At 45.2% G+C, this 19519-nt stretch overlaps 1 protein-coding gene across 1 annotated transcript in view; it reads right to left on the minus strand.

Moving 5' to 3' along the window:
* Positions 1–5729: 5729 nt before the first annotated feature.
* Positions 5730–19519, minus strand: part of KANK2 (KN motif and ankyrin repeat domains 2) — a 56753-nt gene continuing 42963 nt past the window's right edge. The window contains exons 4-14 of the mRNA XM_069946916.1: positions 18469–18718; positions 17223–18388; positions 17000–17113; positions 13435–13501; positions 12585–12803; positions 12116–12203; positions 11439–11658; positions 10039–10181; positions 9374–9574; positions 8293–8385; positions 5730–7792 (exon numbers count right to left, since the gene is read on the minus strand). Coding sequence (XP_069803017.1) covers positions 7736–7792; positions 8293–8385; positions 9374–9574; positions 10039–10181; positions 11439–11658; positions 12116–12203; positions 12585–12803; positions 13435–13501; positions 17000–17113; positions 17223–18388; positions 18469–18718 — 2618 coding nt within the window. The 3' untranslated portion in view covers positions 5730–7735. The remainder of the gene's footprint in view (positions 7793–8292; positions 8386–9373; positions 9575–10038; positions 10182–11438; positions 11659–12115; positions 12204–12584; positions 12804–13434; positions 13502–16999; positions 17114–17222; positions 18389–18468; positions 18719–19519) is intronic.

Below are 19519 nucleotides of genomic sequence, written 5' to 3' on the forward strand. Positions count from 1 at the left end.
CAATCATATATATTCTATAATGGTTAGTATTTCACAATGCAGTCAGTTTGACGATATGTCTTACATGCAACAAAAAAGTGATTATAAAAAAAAAAGTTCTAATAAAAAAAGAAACCTTTCTAAATATCTTCTTGTGTAAGTACATCTTCCATCTTGTAGTAAGGAATTACTATACTTTATAGACTGGTGAGGAGATGGTCCTGATCATCATTTCACAATTTACTCTTGTACCCCCTTGTATTAAAGGGGTTCTCCAGCGCCACTTTCCCCCTACTGTTGTCTCCAGTTTTGGTGGGGTTTTGAAACTCTGTTCCATTGAAGTAAATGGAGCTTAATTGCAAACCGCACCTGAACTAGAGACAACAGTAGGGGGAAAAGTGGCCATGTTTTTGTAGCGCTGGATAACCCCTTTAACTTCCCTCCATCTGTTTGCCTGCATGATTCCTAATGTGTTCGTCACCAAAAATTACTCCTTAGGGTAGGTTCACACTACGGAATCCGCGTGGATAAGTTTCAGCAGGTTCCATGGCTCGTACGCGCTCATGGCGGCCCGCCTATCCGCCGGCTCCATAGACACTATTCTATTGCCGGATTCCGCCTTTCACCAAAAAACCTGACATGTCTAGTCTTTCAACAGAATTGGCCCGGCCATAGAATGGTGTCTATGGAGCCGGAATTTAGCCGCGCAGATTCTGTAGTGTGAATCCACCCTTAACCCTACAAAACAGCTCAAAAGTCTTGACCTACCAGGTGTCTTCCTTCCTTGCAATCTGGTGTTCACCACCTGTTGTTAGGTAAATCCTGTCTCTGGCAGCTGCTAGATTAAGACAAATTGCAGGAAGTGGGGGTGGGGCTTAGCTTGTGCTATGTGCAGAAGCTTGGGAAAACCTGGTCTGTGCACTGAAGATGGCTCGCACTGTTCCTCAAAGGTAAATCAAGATTTCCCTCTAATTTGTGACCACCCATAAAGTTGCTGCCCCATATGTAAATACTAGTGTGCCTACTACTGTATACCCACAATGCTGCAGTGTGACCTCCCCCTCCATTTAGCTACAGTAGCAGCTCAGTAACTTTTTCCTAGGACCTCGCACTCCCAGTGCATCAAAAACTCATTCTCCCTCCATATACCCTCTATTACTATATACTGCTAACCTCCCCAGTCCAGTACATATTCTCCAGCACTATGTCATGGCATAGCAAAGAGGAGTATGTAATGTGTTATACTGTGATTGGTTACAGCACTAAGCTCCACAGAGAACCTTCCGAAGGTGTCACACTCTCTCTAAAAGAAGGTCAGACCATCCCATACCCTGATTCAGATGGCTCATGGCTCTCTCCACCCAGGAGTCTGCTCTCTGTACAGTCTGTGCTAGGGATAAAGCAGCAATCTAAGGGTTAACCTGCGGTCTGCTGTGTCATAGCATAGTAAGTGAACCTTTATCCTGTGCTCCCTGCTGACATCTTGTGATACGTCTTCCAGCTTATGCCAGGTGTGAACAGGACTCTCAGGATACTACTTGGTTATTTCTCACCCTCATGTGACAGTGCTGACAGCTACCCATATCTGACACCTAATCAGTCCTATTACCTCATATTCCAATGAGCATGAAAAGTCCTTAAAGGGACACTCCAGGCAAAATGCAGGGCTGGGGGAGGTGGAGCATGACACAAATGGTATAATACAGTGTATCTGTTCCGTTGAAGGAGTACTCATTTTTCGTTTAAATAAACTGAAATTAGAACGTTATACGTTTTAATAAATTACTTTTACTTTTAATAAATTTACTTCCTGTACCTATCAGCTGCTGTATGCCCTGCAGGAAGTGGTGTATTCTTTCCAGCCTGCTGCCACCTCTGTCCATGTCAGGAACTGTCCAGAGCAGCACCAAATCCCCATAGAATACCTCTCCTGCTCTGAACAGAGGTGGCAGCAGAGAGCACTTTGTCAGACTGGAGAGAATACACCGCTTCCTGCAGGACACACAGCAGCTGATAAGTACTGGAAGACTTGAGATTTGTACATAGAAGTAAATTACAAATCTATATAACTTTTTGACACCAGTTGATGTGAATGGGGAAAATAAAATCACTGGAGTTCCCCTTTAAATGAACTCCAATTATGGTGGTATATGAGAAGCAGCTATTCCAAAGGGTACGATCCGGAGTCAGTTGGGTCATAGACATTGTCTGAGGATAGTCATGGCTATGACGGCCGTCGTGTTGTCTGGGAGGATCCTCGCAGTGCAAACAGCAAAGTGGCCAAAAAGGATGTAACCTGTTTGCACTTTCTATTGCGGTCATTTGCTCTGTGTGCTCTATCGGGTTTATAGTTTATCAAATCCATTCAAGTGGCTACTGCATCATTGTAATACAGGACAATCCATTCTATATCCGGAGCAGAGAGCTATGAGGAGTGTCCCTCCCTGGAGGACCCAGCACGTCATAACATTACACAAACAGTAGTCACCATGTAATGATTCAATTCACCTGTGGGGGCACTGCAGAGTAAGGATCAGCTGATTTTTAGGGTGGTACTTTAAGTTTAGCCTCCTTGCCTCTTCCAGACAGTTTATTATGTCTTATGCTGAAGATCTTAGATACTCTGATTGCTTAGAGGCGCCAGGAAAGCAATGTCCCCATACCAGAAGCAGCCGCTATACCGCCATGACAGTGCCAGTAACAAATGCCATTATCAGGTCATGCACTGATGATGTCATTTGTGAGGACAGGCGCTGATGATGTCATTTGTAAAGACAGGTGCTGATGATGTCATTTGTGAGGACAGATGCTGATGATGTCATTTCTGAGCAAGTAAGGCACTGATGATGTAATTTCTGAGGACAGGCACTGATGATGTCATTCCTGAGGACAGACGATCATGATATTTCTGAGGACAAGCACTGATGATATTTGTGATGCCAGGTGCTGGTGATGTCATTTCTGAGGATGGGCACTGATGATGTCATTTCTGAGGACGGGCACTGGTGATGTCATTTGTGAGGACAGGCGCTGATGATGTCATTTGTGAGGACAGGCGCTGATGATGTCATTTTTGAGGATGGGCACTGATGATGTCATTTCTGAGGATGGGCACTGATGATGTCATTTCTGAGGACAGGTGCTGATGATCTCATTTCTAAGGATGGGTGCTGGTGATGTCATTTCTGAGTAGGGGCACTGATGATGTCATTTCTTAGGACAGGTGCTGGTGATGTCATTTCTGAGGATAGGCGCTGGTGATGTCATTTCTGAGGACAGGCGCTGATGATGTCATTTTTGAGGACAGGCGCTGATGATGTCATTTCTGAGGACAGGCACTGATGATTTAATTTCTGAGGACAGGTGCTGATGATGTCATTTCTGAGGACAGGCGCTGATGATGTCATTTGTGAGGACATGGACTGAAAATGTCATTTCTGAGGACAGGCGCTGGTGATGTCATTTCTGAGGACAGGCGCTGATGATGTCATTTCTGAGGACAGGCACTGATAATTTAATTTCTGAGGACGGGCACTGGTGATGTCATTTCTGAGGACAGGTGCTGGTGATGTCATTTGTGAGGACAGGCACTGATGATGTCATTTGTGAGCCAGTGAGGCACTGATGATGTCATCATTGGGACCCCAGCTGATCGCATCTGTGACATGTCTGTGTGACAGTAACGCTTTATTAGGTGACTTTTTTCAGCAGGTTTTTCCCTCTCCTGAAGATTCACAGTATTGCTGCCAGTGCAGACTGTAACTTGGGACGTCCCAGAGGTCAAGTACAGAAAGTGCAGTCACATGTGTCGCTGCCAGCTGCCACTGGTTTACATCAATCCATGTCTGCCTCATACAGGGAGTCACCTGCTAACAGGTGGAGGGGAGAGGGAAGGCTCCAGATCACACCACTAAGGAGAGAGGAGGAGACAGCCCATACACCTGCCTCCCTCTATGTGTTATGTGTTACACCTGGCAAAGGGGACAGCCAACAAGATATACTCGCTGCGTACAGTGCAGTGTGATTATTAGCAGTGTGTGTGTATATATATATATATATATATATATATATATATATATATATATATATTATGCAGTGTGATTATTAGCAATATATATACTGTATATATCATTATACAGTGTGATTATTAGCAGTGTTTGTGTGTGTATGTGTATACATATATATATATATATATATTATGCAGTGTGATTATTAGCAATATATATACTGTATATATCATTATACAGTGTGATTATTAGCAGTGTGTTTGTGTGTGTGTGTATATATATATATATCATTATAATATATATATATATATATATATATATATTATTAGCAGTGGGATTATTAGCAGTAAACATATATATCATTATACAGTGTGATTATTAGCAGTATATATATATATATATATATAATTAGCAGTGTGATTATTAGCAGTATATATATATATATATATATATATATATATATATATTAGCAGTGTATAGATGCTATATCATTATACAGTGCAGTGTGATCACTGTGTATCACTATGCATTATCAGATTACATCATGTAGTTACACACTGCCATCACGTGGCTATTTTGTGTAACTGCAACATGATTAACATCACAGATAGAGGAGATTTTGGCTATTTAGAGACTTACTCTAGAGCCCCCCTCTATAGTTTCCTTATAGTAGATGGTCACCTGTGCAGCCCCCTATAGTAGATGGCCCCCTGTATAGTTCCCCCATAGTAGATGGCCCTCTTTGTAGGCTCCCCTATAGTAGATGACCCCCTGTGTAGTCTCCCTATAGTAGATGCCTCCCCTGTATAGTACTCCTATGTAGATGCCCCCTTGTGGTGTTTCCTTATAGTAGACACCCCCCTGTGTAGTTGTGTAGTTCCCCTATAGTGAATGACCCCCTGTGTAGGCGTCCTATAGGAGATGACCCCTGTGTAGGTCCCCCTATAATAGATGGCCCCTTGTGTTGTTATGTTATAGTAGATGGCCCCTGTGTGGTCCCCCTTTAGTAGATGGCCCCCTGTGTTGATCCCCCTTTAGTATATGCCCCCCATGTCTTACCCCCTTCAGCAGATTGTCCTCTGTGCAGCTCCGCTTAAGTAAACGTCCCTCTGTGCAGTCCCCCATAACTCACCTCCAACACATTCCCTGGCACATGCTCTCCTTTTCTGACTTCAGGCACAAGCAGCATCTGTAACACACACACTACCTGTGCCGGAAGACAGAAGAGGAGAGCGCCTGGCAGGGAGCGTGATGGAGGTGAGTTTTTTCCCCCCATCCTTTCATTATACGCTACCACTACTTGGTGGTATGAAGTGTGAGTCAGTATACAGCACGTGACCCATGATATAGAGTCTGACTCACTGGATAGAGCATATAAGCTTTGGCTGTCCAGGCATGATGGGAATTGTTGTTTTGCAACAGCTGGAGGGCTGCAGCTTTGACCTTACTGCCATAGTACACGACCTAGGCCATGAAGCTGGACCTTGTGCATACAGCTAGGTTCTGTCTATAACAATGCACCCAGGGAGATGTGAGGTGGGTTTATAGCCATTTATTTATATACATTTATTTATATAGTGATAACCTTCATACAATACAGGTAGTCAACTGTCTCACATATAAGTATGGATAACAAAAATATATATATATGTATATGTATAGCAGTGCCTCTAGTACAACCAGAAATATTATTGCTGAAATGTATGGAAGGAGCTTAGACGGCAGGGCCTGAGAGGGTCCCCAACGGGCCTCATCATGAACAAGAACTGCTGCAAAATGGGTCAGATGCCTCCTGGACACCAATCAGATCGCTGCTAACATGTTCAGATCCTATAATCAGCCTATTGTCCTTCCCATGACAGTCCCACCATACAGCTGATCATACATACATTACTTCTCATGTCTCCCTTATAAAAGAGAGTCCTTATCTTGCACCCATGTTCCTCCTCCTTATTCTTCAACCATCTTCCTCCTTCTTATTTGTTGCCCATGTTCCTCCTTCTTATTCTTCACCCATCTTCCTCCTTTTTATTTGTTGCCCATGTTCCTCCTTCTTATTCTTCACCCATCTTCCTCTTTCTTATTCGTTGCCCATGTTCCTCTTTCTTATCCCGCACCCATCTTCCTTATTCTTATCCCGCACCCATCTTCCTCCTTCTTATTCTTCACCACCCATGTTTCTCCTCCATCTCATCCTGCACCCATGTTCCTCCTTCTTATCCTGCACCCATGTTCCTCCTTATCCTGCACCCATATTCTTCCATCTTATTCTTCACCCATCTTCCTCCTTTTTATCCCTTACCCATCTTCCTTCTTCTTATCCCGCACCCATGTTCTTTCTTCTTATTCTTCACCACCCATGTTTCTCCTCCTTCTTATCCTGCACCCATGTTCCTCCTTCTTATCCTGCACCCATGTTCCTCCTTCTCATCCTGCACCCACGTTCCTCCTTCTTATCCTGCACCCATGTTCCTCCTTATCATGCACCCATATTCTTCCATCTTATTCTTCACCCATCTTCCTCCTTTTTATCCCGCACCCTTGTTCCTCCTTCTTATTCTTCACCCTTGTTCCTCCTCCTTAGTCTTCACCCATGTTCCTTCTTAATTCGTAAGAACCATTAATCTCTTTGGCACCCTACTGCATATTGTTCTTACTGTATGTAAAGGTGGAGTTTTCCTTCAAGCCATCTAGAGATTGGTGGGAATTGGGGCTGTCAGACTAAATTTCAGTGAAAAACTGAGGACTCTGTATTGATCAGCAACATCCCACAGGACCGAGAACATGACTGACATCTGACAACTTGATTCCTGTTGGTGTAGGACCACCCAAAGGTAGAAGGGAGACCCCTGCGAGTTCAGGGGGATGGTAAGTATTGAGAATTATGTACATTAAGCTTCTGTTCCTCTGCTTGCTGTCTGTGAATGAAGACATTTTTGTGTACATCCAGAACATGAAAACCTGTACGGATCTAGTACTACCCGCAGCTGAGAGTTTGTTGCATTGTATCTGGTCTATATACATGGAGAGAGGAGCCCCAGGCTAGGTTAGCTGCATCAATAGGTGGCGAGAGGCTCTCCTCTCGCCACAGACCCTACAACATACACAAGGGTAAGGGGGCAATAACCCAGGGATCACCAAACAAGCACCAATCCAAGGTGGTCCGGAGTATGGTGGTGCTAAGGTTCCTATATTAATCTTACTATGGGAGGCTCCTCACTTCTATCTATATATACAAACACACACACACATTTTAGCCACACTGATACATTGTAGATAACTAGGAAACAGGATAATCTAGACTGGATACAATTGTAGCAAACCATCAGCTGTGACAAGTATCAGGTCTACATAGATACATAGGTCTATGGGAGTAAACATAAACAAACAGCAAGCAGAGGTTTTATAATAATACCAGGCATCTCCTCTGGATCGCTTCCCTTCCGATGTCATCATTCTTACCACCATCTTCTCTTTGTTTCCATCCCAAGTTCTGCTTCCCTCTCGTTCACGTCTTTATTAACACTTTGTGAACCTGCACATCCCCCCCTGCAGTCACTGGTGTCCCATCCACCCACCCGCCCCTCAGGCCTTCAGCGCTCCTCTCTCCATGGTGCTGAAGCAGGATGAATAGTGGTTTTTGCAGTGCTGTGTTTCAGGAGAAGCCATACAGCTCTGGACGGCATGCAGAGGCGACGATCCCCCCCAAGTCCTTCCTGTGAGGGACATCCGAACCCAAAATCCTCCTTCTATTGGGATTCATCACTTGGGTTGGCACTCTGGGTCTTCAGATTTTTCTCTGCTCCCTAAAAAATACAAACAAGAATGTTACTATTTATTACGTTGATAGCTCTTCCCTCCTGTCTGTGTCACCCTGTTGTGGGAGGGGCAGACTCCATGTCACATAGCTCCTCCCCTGCCTGTGTCACCCTGTGGTGGGAGGAGCAGACTCTATGTCACATGGGTCCTCCCTCCTGTCTGTGTCACCCTGTGGTGGGAGGAGCAGACTCCATGTCACATAGCTCCTCCCTCCCAACGGTGTCCCTCTGTGATGGGAGAAGCAGACTCCATGTCACATAGCTCCTCCCTCCTGTCTTTGTCCTCCTGTGGTGGGAGGAGCAGACTTCATGTCACATAACTCCTCCCTCCTGTCTTTGTCCCTGTGGTGGGAGGAGCAGACTCCATGTCACATATCTCCTCCCTTGTGTCTGTGTCTCTCCCTGTGATGTGAGGATCAGACTCCATGTCTGGTGAGTGGGGTGTAATAAAGGGATAACACATGGACACCCTGTGTGATGTTACTCACCGCAGCAGAGGACTTGGCGTTATGAGCATAAAGAAGCATTGCTATGTCGTTCTGCCCGGCTTCCAGCGCAATAGACAGAGCTGTGCTCCCATCCTAATAAACAGACAAGCAGATTATACATGGGTATTAGTGTGGTGTTTTACCACAGGTGTTTTTCTCTCTCCTTTGCACTAGAGATGATCGAACAACGAAAATCTTAAGTTCTATAGAACTCAAAACCCTGTTGAACCTTCTGCATTTGATTCCTGATGCCTTCCTGGTCCATGGGGAAGGAGGAGACAGCCCGGGTACGGCCTGAAATTCTGAGATTCAGCCTAGGTAATAGGCTGTATGCCAGAATTCCAGGCAGTACCCGGGCTGTCTCCTCCTTCCCCACGGACCGGAAAGGCATCGGGAATCAAATGCGGAAGGTTCAACAAGGTTCGAGTTCTGTATAACCTAAGATTTTCCGCTGTTCAATCATCTCTATTTTGCACCTGTCCAAAAGCCTCTTCTTTTAGGTTAAAAAGTGGTGATGAGGTATTCTACAGTTTCACCACTAGGTGTCAGTATTTTATAAGTCTATGTGTTGCACAGCTGAAGTCAGTAATGGGTTAATGTTTTATGTGTACCTTGTGTTTGTTATTAACCAATAGGAGGTGCTCTCTACTTCTAACCAATCTCTTTTCTCCTTTCTCCTGCACACACTCATCCCAACCACTCACAGGAAAGCACACTGTTGGCCCCTGTAGGAGGAGTTACATGGTGGAGGATGTGCAGTTCAGTTCTTACTAGATTACCAGAGGGAAGACGCAAAAATCTATTGTTCCTGCTGTAGTTAAGTCAGGGCCTGGCTGCTGCCAGGAACGAGTCAGTTGAGTCTAGACACAGTAGTGTACAGATGCAGCAAGAGGCAACCAGCTCTTTATCTACCCCTACTACGTTTAGTATGCAGTGCTAAGCACTTTTAAGGGAGAGGTCATCAAGGAACACCCTAACCCATGCCGAGAACACGTCAACACAGAGCAGGGCAGAATCCTGAGTACAAGAGGAACTAGCCTGGATAGGACAAACTTCACTTTATTATCCGGTAATAACTTACGTTATCTGTGAGCGCCACATCACAGGAGGGAACAGCCAATAGGAGGCTGACGATGTCCACATGTCCATGTTCACACGCACACATGAGCGCAGTGGAGCCGTCGTGATCCTGTACATTTACGTCCGCCCCACAATGCAGCAGGGCACGCACCACGTCCAGACGCCCGTGACTGACCGCCAGCATCAGAGCCGTCTGTCCTGCCTGCAAGAAACAAACAAATCTGTGTTTATTGGAAAAGCTATGCCAAGCCAAGGGGACAATGTTCCCCAATACTACAAATAATAACTCAATAGGCTTTCTCTAGTACAGCTATCAAACTTGTGTCCCTCCAGCTGTTCCCAAACTACAATTCCCATTATGCTAAAGCTTCGGCTGTTTACACGGAACGATCTGCGAATTTTTTGCGAACGATCAACAACGATTTGAGAACATGTTCAAAGATCAAAATGAGCGATTTCTCGCTTGTCGCTTGATCGTCCGCAGCGTTTACATGTATGATTATCATTCGACTTTGATCGTTATCGTGCAAATTCGCATGATAATCGTTACGCGTAAACGCAGCATTAGCTTTGGCTGTCCAGGCATGATAGAAATTGTAGTTTTGCAACAGCTGGAAAGCCAGAGGTTAGTTAACCTTTCAAGAGACCCCATCTGTAAACCCGCACCTGGCTGGCTCTGCAGTTGACATCTCCAAGGCGCAGCATCTGTGTGACCGTCTCTATGTCCTCGGTGGAGTGGAAGGCTGCCAGGGCGGTGAGCATGAGCGGAGTGAATCCGGCCTTATTCTGTCTGTTCACATCACACAGGCCTGGGGGGACAGTAAGAAGCAGAGGAGGGGGGTGAGACAAGGCATCTTGGAGGGGCTGAAGTTTACAGTAAGAACAGAAAAAAAAGTAGCAACATGAACTGGAATACATGGAGGAGTGTGGTTTGGCCGGTACCACTCTACAGGAAATGGATGATGGAGGTGTATGGGTTATAACTGAACGTCATAAGGCTATGAAAACAAAAGTAATAGATGAAATACATTCACATTCTTATAGCTAGATCACTTTAAAATAAGAAGATCCCAGCGATCGGCTGTGATCTGTGTAATAAAGGTGCTTGATTCCCCTGCAGCACCACCTACTGGAGAAATGAAGAATTACACAATGTCCATAACAAACAATAAGCTGTATTGCAGGGATGGAGACCATGTGGCCCTCCAGCTGTTGTAAAACTAGCAAGGCATGATGGTAACTGTAGTTTAGCTACAGCTTGAGGGCCACAGGTTTCATTTTTATAGGTAGGTACATTTCTATAGGAATTGTTATAACTTTGAGTCATACTGTAGCTTTGTATCTATAGCTGGCAAATTGGCACAGACATTGGTATAGCCATGGCTAATCTGTGGGCACTACTGTGTGAATAGGACTAGTTTGTTCCAAGTTCCTAGTGCAATGTTATCGTAAGGGCATTATAGGTGTGTGACTTCTGCTGGCACTACTGTTATTCTGTTTAGGGGCTCTAAGGTGACACTACTATGTAGGGACTATGTAGCCCCTACGTAGTAAGAGCAGGATGCCATGAAGAATGCCATTTGGAATATCTGAGTAAAATACTGATGAAGGTAGTTAGCCAGCCAGACCTGTTATACATGATGATATCATAGATGTCACATGGTTGTGGGGGCACAATATACCATAGGTGTAGTCAGGACCCCCACTGTGAAATATTTACTATTTCTCCCAATGGTGGCCTGTCATTTATAGTCCTGTTGTCCTCTTATATGACAGAGGGGTCATACGGCCACCTCGTCCCTATGAGAATACTACAATCTCTGCACCAACTTTTTAGTTATGCCATTGCGAGACAAGACGATGTATTCCGTCATACTAGCTGTATTGCATTATTAACCTTGATAGGGACTGGACTAATCCATTATAAGTAATAATTCCTCTCAGAGAACAAATTGGGAACTGTAGAACTGATTTAGTTCCTGTGCAAAAAAATACATGTGCACAACAGTGACATCTCCTGGCAGAGAGCAGGTACTGCATGTTGATGAAAAAAAGAGAGAATATACCAGTATCCAGGAGCTGCCTGACCACGGTGAAGTTAGACTGGGACACGGCATAATGGACGGCAGTGTTCCCTTTAGTATCTGCCATGTTCACTATGACTTCCAGGAGACGCGGGGACATGGCGCGGAAGACATTTAAATGATGTCGGATGATGGCGGGATCCACCTCTTTCTGTCGGAAGATCTTCATCCATTCCTTCATAACAGCTTCATGTGCTGCTGCCTAAACACATCACACAGAGGAGCAATGTTAATATGGGACTTACATGGCCAGGTCCATATGTTTTACTATCTGATATAGTGAGCTAATAGATATAGTAAGCTAATAGGTCTTAGAAACCTGTGTTTTGTCTCTCGAGACAAAAGATGAGCTATATTACTGTTCATCCTGAGCTCCTGATTCATGAGAACAATGCCACAGTAACTGACACACAGGCAGTTTGTATTCATCTCCTGCTTGTCTACCGCCTGTAAAAGTTTCAGCCACTAGGGGTCGCCATTGCACTAAGTTTGCTGTTTGTAGCCTGTTGTTAGGCTCAGTCCATCATATTTGGGTCACAACAGCTTCCGGCACAGTAACTTACATTTACCTTGGCTCATGTACTGTATGGGTTTATACAGAGTTGGAACATTATGTGATAACCCATGGGGACAGTTACCCCAATCTCAGATTTTCTTACCTTCTCTGTGGCTGTAAGGGCAGTGGGGTCATCCAGAGACTTCTGTAGAGCTACACAGCCCGAGATCAGAACATTACTGAGCTCCACCCTGGATCAAGACAAAATGATGGGTTAGTTGCACTGGGATGGACACAGAGGATGGGACCACTTAGGGCCCTTTTACACAGAAAGATTATCTGACAGATTATCTGCCAAAGATTTGAAGCCAAAGCCAGGACTGGATTTGAAAAGAGGAGAAATCTCAGGTCTCCATGCATGACCTGATCTCTGTTTATAATCTGTTCCTGGTTTTGGCTTCAAATCTTTGGCAGATAATCTTTCTGTGTAAAAGGGCCCTTACTCTCCAGCAGTGATCACCCAAGGCCCTGGTATATACTCCTACACATGGACCAGTCTGGCCTGATGATTATATAGGACCATCAAATCTATATATAGCCAGGAATAGTAAGTGGACCAGTGCTGGTCTTACCTGGGCACAGGACTAGTGGGGGAGGGGCTGGCCGCCAGGGTCTCTGGGGTCTTGTGCTTCTCAGTGTCTTTCGGCTGGATGCTGGCTGTGAGGGGTAGCTGCATACTAATCTGAGGGGTTGTCGGCCCCTCGCTGGCCTCATGATATTCACTTTCTGTGCTTTCACTATCAGATGGATTCTCCATAGTTCCAGAATCTTCTGATGACGCTGTGTCCATTCTGCAAGAGAAATTGCGGCCATTAGAGATGAATAATAATATTCGTAAAGAAATTTTTTTTTTCAATCAACTAGTTACAGAGAGTTATACAGATTTGTAATTTACTTCTACTTGAAAATTTCCAGTCATCCAGTACGTATCAGCTGCTGTATGTCCTGCAGGAAGTGGTGTATTCTCTCCAGTCCGACACAGTGCTCTCTGCTGCCACCTCTGTCCATGTCAGGAACTGTCCAGAGTAGTAACAAATCTCCATAGAAAACCTCTCCTGCTTTGGACAGTTCCTGACATGGACAGAGGTGGCAGCAGAGAGCATTGTGTCAGACTGGAGAGAATACACCACTTCCTGCAGGACATACAGCAGCCGATAAGTGCTGGAAAGCTGGAGATTTTTGAATAGAAATAAATTCTAAATCTATATAACTTTCTGGCACCAACACTTTCTGCAGTGTTTCTTCCAAAGTATAATTCTGCCGTCTATAGGAGCTGCTGTGGGTACAGGGGTTGTTATATACTATTGGATACAGGCAGATGACTGACCATGCTGGTGGCATCCCTGTCATATCGGATACTGATCCTGTAGTAATGTATGTTGGATTTGCCATCTACAATGTGTGAACTCTTCTGTAACTTACTCTCCATTTATCCCAGAAAATTGGGATTTTGTTTCTTCATCTGGAGTCATCCTTTTCACAGCAGAATCTGAAAAACCATAAAACACAATTCAGTCTTCCTGTAGACATAAAATCTCCATCAATATCTACATATATTGCTGCCCTCTATATGGTAGATATGGCTGCACTCTATATGGGAGATATGGCTGCACTTTATATGGGGGATATGGCTGCACTCTATATGGGAGATATGGCTGCACATTATATGGGAAGATATGGCTGCACTCTATATATGGGGGATATGGCTGCACTATATATGGGGGATATGGCTGCACTCTATATGGGGGATATCACTGCACTCTATATGGGGAATATGGCTGCACTCTATATGGGGGATATGGCTGCACTCTATATGGGGAGATATGGCTGCACTCTATATATGGGGGATATGGCTGCACTCTATATGGGGGATATGGCTGCACTCTATATGGGGATATGGCTGCACTCTATTTGGGCAATATGGCTGCACTCTATATGGGAGATATGGCTGCACATTATATGGGGATATGGCTGCACTCTATATGGGAGATATGGCTGCACATTATATGGGGATATGGCTGCACTCTATATGGGGATATGGCTGCACTCTATATGGGGGATATGGCTGCACATTATATGGGGATATGGCTGCACTCTATATGGGGGATATGGCTGCACTCTATATGGGGAATATGGCTGCACTCTATATGGGGGATATGGCTGCTCTTTATATGGGGAGATATGGCTGCACTCTATATATGGGGGATATGGCTGCACTCTATATGGGAGATTTGGCTGCACTCTTTATGGGGATATGGCTGCACTCTATATGGGGGATATGACTGCACTCTTTATGGGGATATGGCTGCACTCTATGGGGAGATATGGCTGCACTCTATATATGGGGGATATGGCTGCACTCTATATGGGAGATTTGGATGCACTCTATATGGGGATATGGCTGCACTCTATATGGGGATATGGCTGCACTCTATATGGGGGATATTGCTGCACTCTAAATGGGGGATATGGCTGCACTCTAAATGGGGGATATGGCTGCACTCTATATGGGAGATTTGGCTGCACTCTGTATGGGGATATGGCTGCACTCTATATGGGGATATGGCTGCACTCTATATGGGGATATGGCTGCACTCTATATGGGGATATGACTGCACTCTATATGGGGGATATGGCTGCACTCTATATGGGAGATATGTCTACCCTTTATAGGGGAAATATGGCTACACTCGAGCACAGGAGCTTTATCACTTCACTCTTTATTGAGGGGGGGGGGAGGACTCAATCAAGTAAATGGGAGAAAAAGAACAGTACATTGAATGTGTGGCCCTAGTGGAGTCAGGGGTCGGATTTGAGACATCATTGTCATAGGAAAACAGCAATTTAGATTTCCAATAATCACCAGTGGATGATTGCTGGAAGTCTCTGCAGTCCCATTCCTCTGGAAACCAGGGTTACCTGTGTGGTGTTCCACCACCTGTGTTACTGGTCTATACACCCCTTGTAAAAGTCTGTACTGCAAGTAAAAGTGGTAATAAAGTTGAACCTAAGTTTTGCCACTAGATGTCGCTACTATATGTATCTGTAATTGTATATTGCACAGCTGTAGTGAACAAGGGGTTATTGTTTGTTTGTTATCTGTGCACCAATAAGAGCTCTTTTCTCTTCTTCACCTATCTCTATTCTCCTTCTCTCTGCACTTTTTTCTCCACCACTCACAGGAGGCGTTACACACCCTGTAGGAAGTTGTCACATGGGTAGAGGAAGTACATGCCAACACTTCGCAGTCTTAACTGTCCAAGAGAGGATAAGTCAGAGATCACCCCAACCCACGCCATAACAATCTCTATAAGGCTACGTTCACACAGAGCAAAAGGAGCGGATTACGCAAGGAAATATTTCCGCCTGAAATCAACTGACGCTGAATTCCGAGCAGAATATAAGCAGAATGCAAGCAGAATCCCTGCGTATTCTGCTAGGAAAGTGTTCAGCTCGTAATCAGCTCTTGACAAATTCAGTGCGGAATACTCGAGGAATCCGCGCTGAATCCGCATGCATTCAGCGCTGAAATTCAGCGAGTATTTGGTGAGTAAACTAGACTATACCAGAACATATACTAGAATCCTCCTCCCCCCCCTTTTCCCCATTTCCGCGCTGATTCAGCGAGTAATTTCCGCTTGTATTACGCTTGTATTCCGCGCTGAATCCGCGCTGAATCCGCGCTGAAACAGAAAATCAGAGCCCCATTGATTTGTATAGGCTTCCGCTAGCGGAAGAATGAACATGTTCATTCTTCTGGCGGAAAGCGGATTAGTTCAGTGCGGAAATTCCACTGTGTGAACTGCAGAGCAGAATTTCCATTCAACACAATGGAAATTAGCTCTGCACCTATTTTAACGGCTGAAATTTCAGCGCTGATTCAGCGCAGAAATTCAGCTGCTTTTGCTCAGTGGGAACGAGCCCTAAGGGCAGGACAGTATCCTGAAACAAGAGGAACTGATCCAAATAGAGCAAAGTTGCTACAAGCCTACGTACTTTATCTCGCAGCGCAAGTGTAACTAGGTAATTTGGCCACCTTGCTCAACCTGACACTGTAGGGCAACAGGTGGTACAGCGACAACAAAGGTTGAAACACGGACATAAGTAGTCTTCTATTCTCAAGTCTTCAGTATTCTTCTTCAAAAGTTCCGACAGAGCACACTTCTACCCTGGGGTGGGACTCTCAGCACAAACTCCTCTCTACTACTCTGAACTCTCAGCACAAACTCCTCTCTACTACTCTGAACCCTCAACACAAACTCTTCTCTACTTCTCTAAGCTCACTCTACTTCTCAGCTCACAACCAAGTCAGTTCAGCTCTCCTGCTCCAAAAGCTCTTAACGCCGATTGTGTCTAATCAGAAGCCTATTATCCGCTGCTGTATCAAGTATTTCTACAGTAAAGAAGATTTTATTTATGGTAACAGGACTCCGGCACCTACACCCCCACTATTCCATCCTTGGGTCATCTCCCCTTTCTGTGGGTGGCGGTACCTATAGTCCGGATGGGTCAAAGATCCACTCCGGACAACCGTGATAAGTACCCAAGAGACCCCCTCACAGCCCGGCAGGTCACCGACCACAGGGTAAAGGGTATAGCCAGTCATCCTAACATCAAAGCAGGTGTGCCTTCATACCTGTGTGCCCAACCGGAACTGGCGTCACCACAGTACAATAACAGGCTGAGCTATACTCCAACCAGCCACCACAGGAGTGGCGTCACACAGCACCATCTGGCAAGTGACCGGTCGAGCACCCCAGGGGTGCACCACACCTGACCAAAAAATCCCGACCAGTGCAGTTGTTTGATATGATGATAAAACGTGGACAATGAATTGCCTCAGCCAGGTGTCTAAGTCATGGCTATAGATGGAGCATGGCTATGGATGGAGCATGCTGCCTACTCCCCCGCCTTCCTCATGGTATTGAGAAAATGAGATGAATCCACCCTGACACTGGTTAGTATGGCAGATTTATAATCATATTACCTGTGCCATCTTCCTTCCTGGGCATTGAACCACCCGTGGATGTTTCAGCTCCCTGAATGTTCAGATTGAGAATCAAATGAGACGTCTCTTCTTTTTTATTGTCCGTTTCCGACCCTGAAGATTCAAAGAAACAGCAGTCGGTAATTGCGGGTGATAAAGACTTCTGATGTCTTCATGTGCAACTACAGCTTTGTTGAGTGCCCACAGAACGGTCTCCACTCACCTTTCATCTCTTCAATGCTTTGCCCAGTGATACTGATCTTCTTGACCAAATGCACATGGACGGGAGGCCCAGTGGAAGTATACAGTGGCTTCTCCATAACCTCCCGGCTCTTGAAGACCCTGTCCTCTTCTTCTCGACTCTTCAGTAATCCTACTCCTCTTCCCTCGAGATCTCGTGACCTCTGAGGCTGGACTCCAGGTCCCACCTCAATGCTGGAGACCACCTCACTTCCTCGCTCAACCCTTGCGACTTTGACTCCATCAGCTCTCACATCTTCTTTCTTTTCTCTCTTTAACGTGTCCTCACCTCTCGACGCTCGCTCGGCTTCCTCTAGTTTGCGGTTAGCGTTTTGAACCTCGCTTACCGCCCGGCTAAGCTGCCGCTCCAATACCGCGACTTTGGCTGATAGCGCCTGGACTAGAAGCTTTTGTTTGTCAGCCTCTAGTTGTCTTGATGGACCGTGAGGGACGAAGTCCGATTCTCTCACCCAAACCCCAACGCTGCAGAATTTCTTGACCGGTCTCCCGTTGGTCACCAAGCATTCTTTCTTGGCCTCGGACTGCTCCTTCTGTTCTTCTCCTTTGGTCTCTTCATCACATGCTTTTTCTTCTTCTCCCATTTCACTTTTATTTTTCCCATCTTTTAACTCTTCCTCTGGGATTTCGATGTAGAGTTCTCCTCTGGTCTTGCCCTTAGTAATTCCTCCCGGGTGTCCTAGATATTTCTGGCTCTTGAGTTGGACGCTGAGCTGACGTTTTTCCTCCTGAAGCACCGAAATTTTCACTTGAAGCACCGGGATCATCTTTACTTGCTCTTCCAGTTGACGTAATCTCTTCAGTGCTACCGCCATTTGTTCTCGTACGTGTTGAAGGTGTACCGGAGTTGGAGATACCGGAGTAGACATTCCAGAGCTTAGCGGCGTGAAAGAAGGGAGCTGCTGACAGGAGGATGAGGAAGGAAGGCGAGAGAGAGACGTAGTAGACAGGTTGCTGGTGGATCTGCATCCCAGGCTAAGTGGACGAGACTGTCCAGCCTCCAGCTTCTTACTGGCATCCATCAGTGTCCGCTCAACCCTGGGATTGAAGCTGCTCGAAGTTTGGGATCCGCTGCGGACTTCATAGGCCGGGTAAAAGCCTCTACCACAGTACGAAAAAGACGAATGGCGACTGCAAAACAAGAACCAAACGTCAGATGTGTGTAAAGCTTACGCTCACCGAGATTTATCTGTATGTAAACAGCACATTACCTGTCATTACTGGCATTGGAGCAGAGGGATTCAGTAGACGTCCACCATGATCCAGTATATCCGGGGCCTCGAGGCAATGATCCAAATCGAGGTCTGCGGCTGACCGGGACTCGTTTAATAGTGTGCCCTTTCTCTATATCATCAACATATTTTAGGAAATCTAGATCTAGTCGGTATCCATATGGAGTCTCCACAGAATATGGCGCCTCTGGTTCTTTCAAGGGGGATAAAGAATTTGGGACAGATTTACCTAGAAATAAAAATATTCATCAGTCTGTGTAATGTCGGTGACCTCTACATGGTGGATATTATCTCCTGCCCATAGGAGGTAGTATTATAGTAGTTATATTCTTGTATATAGGAGCAGTATTATAGTAGTAATATTCTTGTATATAGGAGCAGTATTATAGTAGGTATATTCTTGTATATAGGAGGCAGTATTATAGTAGTTATATTCCTGTATATAGGAGCAGTATTATAGTAGTTATATTCTTGTATATAGGAGCAGTATTATAGTAGTAATATTCTTGTATATAGGGGCAGTATTATAGTACTTATATTCCTGTATATAGGAGCAGTATTATAGCAGTTATATTTTTGTATATAGGAGCAGTATTATAGTAGTTATATTCTTGTATATAGGAGGCAGCATTATAGTAGTTATATTCTTGTATAAAGGAGCAGTATTATAGTAGTTATGCGGTTCAGGGAAGAAAAAGAGTGCTGCACCTCACACCTATGGCTGATACTAATGCCCGTAGGCTAAATAAAAAACACATCAGTATTTTGTGTATGAATTGATCAAGCCATACTGCCCCATGTACCTCGTGCCGGTATCTGATACACATGGGTCCCTACACTAAGTCCACACCGTGCCAGTCAGTGGCCACCAACCCCGCAGGCACGCACAGTCAGGGAACGGGGGCCATGGGACGGCCCTGCGACCCCCATGTCACAGGACCAAACCCAAAAACACCACACCAGAACCCGGCTAGCACCGCCGGCGGAGAAGGTCGCCCCCAAACAGCACAAGTCTGGATGAGGTGTTGCA

Source organism: Dendropsophus ebraccatus, chromosome 1, assembly GCF_027789765.1.
Source record: "Dendropsophus ebraccatus isolate aDenEbr1 chromosome 1, aDenEbr1.pat, whole genome shotgun sequence".
NCBI lineage: Eukaryota > Metazoa > Chordata > Amphibia > Anura > Hylidae > Dendropsophus > Dendropsophus ebraccatus.